The 6,126-nt window shown below is 48.5% G+C and overlaps 1 protein-coding gene across 1 annotated transcript; it reads right to left on the minus strand.

Moving 5' to 3' along the window:
• Positions 1 to 433: 433 nt before the first annotated feature.
• uts2b (urotensin 2, beta) lies at positions 434 to 1,508 on the minus strand. Its single transcript, XM_029694172.1, has 4 exons — positions 1,146 to 1,508; positions 971 to 1,060; positions 705 to 748; positions 434 to 541 (listed from the first exon to the last, which is right to left on the minus strand). The coding sequence occupies exons 1-4, from the start codon at positions 1,249 to 1,251 to the stop codon at positions 434 to 436; spliced, it is 348 nt and encodes a 115-aa protein (XP_029550032.1). The 5' UTR covers positions 1,252 to 1,508.
• Positions 1,509 to 6,126: the final 4,618 nt, after the last annotated feature.

The following is a 6,126-nucleotide window of genomic DNA, read 5'->3' on the forward strand; positions in this document are numbered from 1 at the left end:
AGGAAAAAAACTATATACAAAACAAAGCAATTTGTTTTGAATTGAGAGAGTTTTTGTGACAACTTGAAATGACTACATAAAAAGGACGACAACAATGACTTCACTTTCTGGCCTTTTGTTTGTAACCTTTCCTAGCTAATCTTCCTTCAAAGGTAGCTTTTAGTCCAACACTCTCTAGGTCTCTATCTGGTCGTCTATCAATACACAATCACATACACAGTCCTGACACTGAGTTCTCAAGAGATTTGTCACTGAGGAACAATCAACACAAACAAGCTGATCTCCAAACATACTGTTTTATTCATTATTGTACATACAACACTACACAGTCATGTTTATTACTCATATTCACTATTTCACTATGTACACCTGAGCTGTGCCTGAACAGAATAAATACATACATGTATCGTGTGTGTGTGTGTGTGTGTCACTCCTAGACACAGTACTTCCAGAAGCACTCGGGGGTGGTTCTCTTCCGGTACTCTCTTCTGCTGCCCAGGAAATGAGGTTGAGGGCTCAGAGCTGGTGTTTCCAACAGCACCTGAGAGAGGGCGAGAGAAAGAAATGAAGTCGTAGAGAGAGAATGTGAAAGGAACAAGAGTTGATATGAGGAGAGCGTTGATACTTTGCTGAATGCTTAGTATGTGAAAGGTGTCTGTGTTCAATGAGATTGCTAGGTTGTTTTGGATGGACTGATCTCTCACCTCTCTCACGGCCTGGTCTGGGCTGAACACTGCTGATCTTAGATCTGTACAGAGACGAGTGGAAACAAAGACCTGGTTAGGAACTTGTTTACCATTCTCTGTCTCTCTCTCTCATATACAGACTCACACACGCACATTTAGAGAAGACCATCAGACCCACCCTCACATTGTGCTGCTCACATCGTACACTCACAGAAGGCTGACACCATAGACCCGCGCTCTCTTTTGATGTACAAACTGACACACAAACACTCAATGTCACTCACTGCCAAGGCCAGGTGCACTGTGGAATCTGTAGGTGTGGTCAGAAAGGGACAGCTCCTCTGGACTCACCACCTGGTCCTCCTCTACTGACGCTATAAACATGACATAACGTGACTTAACATGACATATATACAACATGATATAATGTGTGTGTGCTTGCATGTTAGTGTCACTCACCTGTTCCGGTGTAGGACATCTCGTTAGAGTGTGAGACGGGGTGTGTGAGGAGAGGTCCGGCGGCGGTAAGCAGCAGAACACACGAAAGGAAACACTTACACTGCATGTCTGTACTGGACCGTCTGTACTGCCTCCAAACTGTCTGTAGTACTGTCTACTGTCTGTACTGTCCTACAGGTGCTGCACTCCTGTGTGTCTGCTGGTAGCTGTTTCCCAGCCGTCTGTACTGCAACAGTCTGTAGCTATATTTGTCCGTTGTTGTGTTTGAAGCTGGTGGCAACACTGTGTCAGAACCAACTGTAGAGGATGCCGTTTCAATGCTACGTAGCTACTTTTTCTTCTTTCTCTCTCTTTCTCTGTGGATCCCTGCAGGGCTCAATCAGGTGCTCTGCTCTGGATCCATACCCTGCCTTATATACCTCCCTCCTTCCCTCTCTCCTATCTTCTCTCAATCCATCTCTCCACTATTTCGGCCCTGAGTTGTAAATATTTCCCCGTACTGTCGGTGAGGCTGACAGGGAGGCCCAATAAACCAACCTCTCTCCCTCTCATTTCCATCTTTCTTTTTCACTATCTACCTCTCTCCTTCCCTCTTTTGGCAGGGGTGACACATTTAACCAGCTTGTCCTGATGCCACCCTAATAAATCTGCACAGCGCAGGTGTGAGTGTATGTGTGTTGGTGTCAGTGTCCATCGGTGACTGCCACTGCTGATTCACGCCCCAAAATGGCCCCTGAATTCACTTCCCCATTCACACACTTGTTAGTTTTACAATCCTTGAATGGACCAAACAATTAATTATCATTCAAAATCCTATTTTCCCTAACCTCTAAACCTAATCCTAACCTTAACCCCAAACCCTAATTCTAACCCTAATCCTAATTGTAACCACACACAGATAGCCTGTTCCAGGCCTCTCTCCCCAGAACCAGGATTAGGACTTCCTGATCTATACCCTAGCCTGTGCATTAGCATTAGCCTGTTCTTTTGTCACCTCTCACTCTTCCTCTACTTCTCATTCCATTTCCCTCTTTCTATTTGCCCCACTCACCCCCCACCCTCTCTCATTGTCACCTCAGATGCTTCAGTAAATCATGTGTGTGATTCACAGCTCAGACCATCTCCACTCTGCAGAGCAGTTCCGTGCCACGTCTCCTGTAAACTCTAATTGATCTGTGTTTGTGTGCACGTGTGTATATACATTTATGCATCGCATACCACCGGCAGGGCTGCATCTCTAGTAAATGGGTTGGGATTTAAAGGCATAATATCTCACCTTGTTAGACAGAAACACTCACTTCATTGGCCATGGAACCCAGAGTGCGTCACTGACTGCTACAGCAGCTATAAAGGGGACTCATTCATACAACTATCTGCCATGGTAAATTTACACTCAGTTTCTCCCAAAGCAAAACACTCAGTTAAACACTGAAGGGAATTCTGAATAAAGAACATCTATTTTTTCTCCTGTATCTTGTTAATATTGTGATAGGTGTGCTACGTGCACCAATCAAATCTGTATGAATCTTAAAATTGGTTTAATGATTTATTTGTATTTATATTTATTATGGATCCCCATTAGTTCCCGCCAAGGCAGCACCTACTCTTTCTGGGGTCAATTAGTTCCTGCCTAGGCAGTACCTACTCTTCCTGAGGTCAATTAGTTCCTGCCAAGGCAGCACCTACTATTCCTGGGGTCCATTAGTTCCTGCCAAGGCAGCACCTACTCTTTCTGAGGCCAATTAGCTCCTGCCAAGGCAGCACCTACTCTTTCTGAGGTCAATTAGTTCCTGCCAAGGCAGCACCTACTCTTTCTGAGGTCAATTAGTTCCTGCCTAGGCAGCACCTACTATTCCTGGGGTCCATTAGTTCCTGCCAAGGCAGCACCTACTCTTTCTGGGGTCCATTAGTTCCTGCCAAGGCAGCACCTACTCTTCCTGGGGTCCATTAGTTCCTGTCAAGGCAGCACCTACTCTTCCTGGGGTCCATTAGTTCCTGTCAAGGCAGCACCTACTCTTCCTGTGGTCCATTAGTTCCTGTCAAGGCAGCACCTACTCTTCCTGGGGTCCATTAGTTCCTGTCAAGGCAGCACCTACTCTTCCTGGGGTCCATTTGTTCATGTCAAGGCAGCACCTACTCTTCCTGGGGTCCATTAGTTCTTGCCAAGGCAGCACCTACTCTTCCTGGGGTCCATTAGTTCCTGTTAAGGCAGCGCCTACTCTTCCTGGGGTCCATTCGTTCCTGTCAAACCAGCACCTACTCTTCCTGGGGTCCATTAGTTCCTGTCAAGCCAGCACCTACTCTTCCTGGGGTCCATTAGTTCCTGTCAAGGCAGCACCTACTCTTCCTGGGGTCCATTAGTTCCTGCCAAGGCAGCACCTACTCTTCCTGGGGTCCATTAGTTCCTGCCAAGGCAGCACCTACTCTTCCTGGGGTCCATTAGTTCTTGCCAAGGCAGCACCTACTCTTCCTGGGGTCCATTAGTTCTTGCCAAGGCAGCACCTACTCTTCCTGGGGTCCATTAGTTCCTGTCAAGGCAGCACCTACTCTTCCTGGGGTCCATTAGTTCCTGTTAAGGCAGCACCTACTCTTCCTGGGGTCCATTAGTTCCTGTCAAGCCAGCACCTACTCTTCCTGCGGTCCATTAGTTCTTGCCAAGGCAGCACCTACTCTTCCTGGGGTCCATTAGTTCCTGTCAAGGCAGCACCTACTCTTCCTGGGGTCCATTAGTTCCTGTTAAGGCAGCACCTACTCTTCCTGGGGTCCATTAGTTCTTGCCAAGGCAGCACCTACTCTTCCTGGGGTCCATTAGTTCCTGTCAAGGCAGCACCTACTCTTCCTGGGGTCCATTAGTTCCTGTTAAGGCAGCACCTACTCTTCCTGGGGTCCATTAGTTCCTGTCAAGCCAGCACCTACTCTTCCTGGGGTCCATTAGTTCCTGTCAAGGCAGCACCTACTCTTCAGGGGTCCATTAGTTCCTGTCAAGGCAGCACCTACTCTTCCTGGGGTCCATTAGTTCCTGCCAAGGCAGCACCTACTCTTCCTGGGGTCCATTAGTTCCTGCCAAGGCAGCACCTACTCTTCCTGGGGTCCATTAGTTCTTGCCAAGGCAGCACCTACTCTTCCTGGGGTCCATTAGTTCCTGTCAAGGCAGCACCTACTCTTCCTGGGGTCCATTAGTTCCTGTCAAGCCAGCACCTACTCTTCCTGGGGTCCATTAGTTCCTGTCAAGGCAGCACCTACTCTTCCTGGGGTCCATTAGTTCCTGCCAAGGCAGCACCTACTCTTCCTGGGGTCCATTAGTTCCTGCCAAGGCAGCACCTACTCTTCCTGGGGTCCATTAGTTCTTGCCAAGGCAGCACCTACTCTTCCTGGGGTCCATTAGTTCCTGTCAAGGCAGCACCTACTCTTCCTGGGGTCCATTAGTTCCTGTTAAGGCAGCACCTACTCTTCCTGGGGTCCATTAGTTCCTGTCAAGCCAGCACCTACTCTTCCTGCGGTCCATTAGTTCTTGCCAAGGCAGCACCTACTCTTCCTGGGGTCCATTAGTTCCTGTCAAGGCAGCACCTACTCTTCCTGGGGTCCATTAGTTCCTGTTAAGGCAGCACCTACTCTTCCTGGGGTCCATTAGTTCTTGCCAAGGCAGCACCTACTCTTCCTGGGGTCCATTAGTTCCTGTCAAGGCAGCACCTACTCTTCAGGGGTCCATTAGTTCCTGTCAAGGCAGCACCTACTCTTCCTGGGGTCCATTAGTTCCTGCCAAGGCAGCACCTACTCTTCCTGGGGTCCATTAGTTCCTGCCAAGGCAGCACCTACTCTTCCTGGGGTCCATTAGTTCTTGCCAAGGCAGCACCTACTCTTCCTGGGGTCCATTAGTTCCTGTCAAGGCAGCACCTACTCTTCCTGGGGTCCATTAGTTCCTGTTAAGGCAGCACCTACTCTTCCTGGGGTCCATTAGTTCCTGTTAAGGCAGCACCTACTCTTCCTGGGGTCCATTAGTTCCTGTCAAGCCAGCACCTACTCTTCCTGGGGTCCATTAGTTCCTGTCAAGGCAGCACCTACTCTTCCTGGGGTCCATTAGTTCTTGCCAAGGCAGCACCTACTCTTCTGGGGTCCATTAGTTCCTGCCAAGGTAGCACCTACTCTTCCTGGGGTCCATTAGTTCCTGTTAAGGCAGCACCTACTCTTCCCGTGGTCCATTAGTTCCTGTCAAGGCAGCACCTACTCTTCCTGGGGTCCATTAGTTCCTGTCAAGGCAGCACCTACTCTTCCTGGGGTCCATTAGTTCCTGTCAAAGCAGCACCTACTCTTCTGGGGTCCATTAGTTCCCGCCAAGGTAGCACCTACTCTTCAGGGGTCCATTAGTTCCTGCCAAGGTAGCACCTACTCTTCCTGGGGTCCATTAGTTCCTGCCAAGGTAGCACCTACTCTTCAGGGGTCCATTAGTTCCTGCCAAGGTAGCACCTACTCTTCCTGGGGTCCATTAGTTCCTGTCAAGGTAGCACCTACTCTTCCTGGGGTCCAGCAAAATTAAGGCAGTTTATACAATTTTAAAAACATTACAATACATTGAGACTGTGTGACTTCAGGCCCCTACTCCACCACCACATCTACAGTAAAAACTCCATGTGTACATGTGTGTATAGTGCGTATGCTATTGCTTGTGTGTATGCATGTGTCTGTGCCTGTGTTTATGTTGCTTCATAGCCCCCGCTGTTCCATAAGGTGTTTTTTTTTACCTGCTTGCATTACTTACTTGATGTGGAATAGAGTTCCATGTAGTCATGGCTCTATTTAGTACTGTGCGCCTTCTATAGTCTGTTCTGACTATGGAAGACCTCTTGTGGCATGTCTTGTGGGGTGTGCATGGGTGTCCGAGCTGTGCGCCAGTAGTTCAAACAGAAAGCTTGGTGCATTCAACATGTCAGTACCTCTCATAAATAGGAATGAATGTGCCTCTCCACAGCTGTAACGCATGTGG

Source organism: Salmo trutta, chromosome 16 (assembly GCF_901001165.1).
Source record: "Salmo trutta chromosome 16, fSalTru1.1, whole genome shotgun sequence".
Lineage (NCBI taxonomy): Eukaryota > Metazoa > Chordata > Actinopteri > Salmoniformes > Salmonidae > Salmo > Salmo trutta.

Bases quoted from the DNA above. Each gene is read 5' to 3' on its own strand.
- uts2b (XM_029694172.1), bottom strand. From the start codon at position 1,251: ATGCAGTGTAAGTGTTTCCTTTCGTGTGTTCTGCTGCTTACCGCCGCC. The intron at 1,061-1,145 runs GTGAGTGACACT...TCATGTTTATAG, and splicing joins GATGTCCTACACCGGAACAG to CGTCAGTAGAGGAGGACCAG. The intron at 542-704 runs GTGAGAGATCAG...GCCCTCTCTCAG, and splicing joins CAGACCAGGCCGTGAGAGAG to GTGCTGTTGGAAACACCAGC.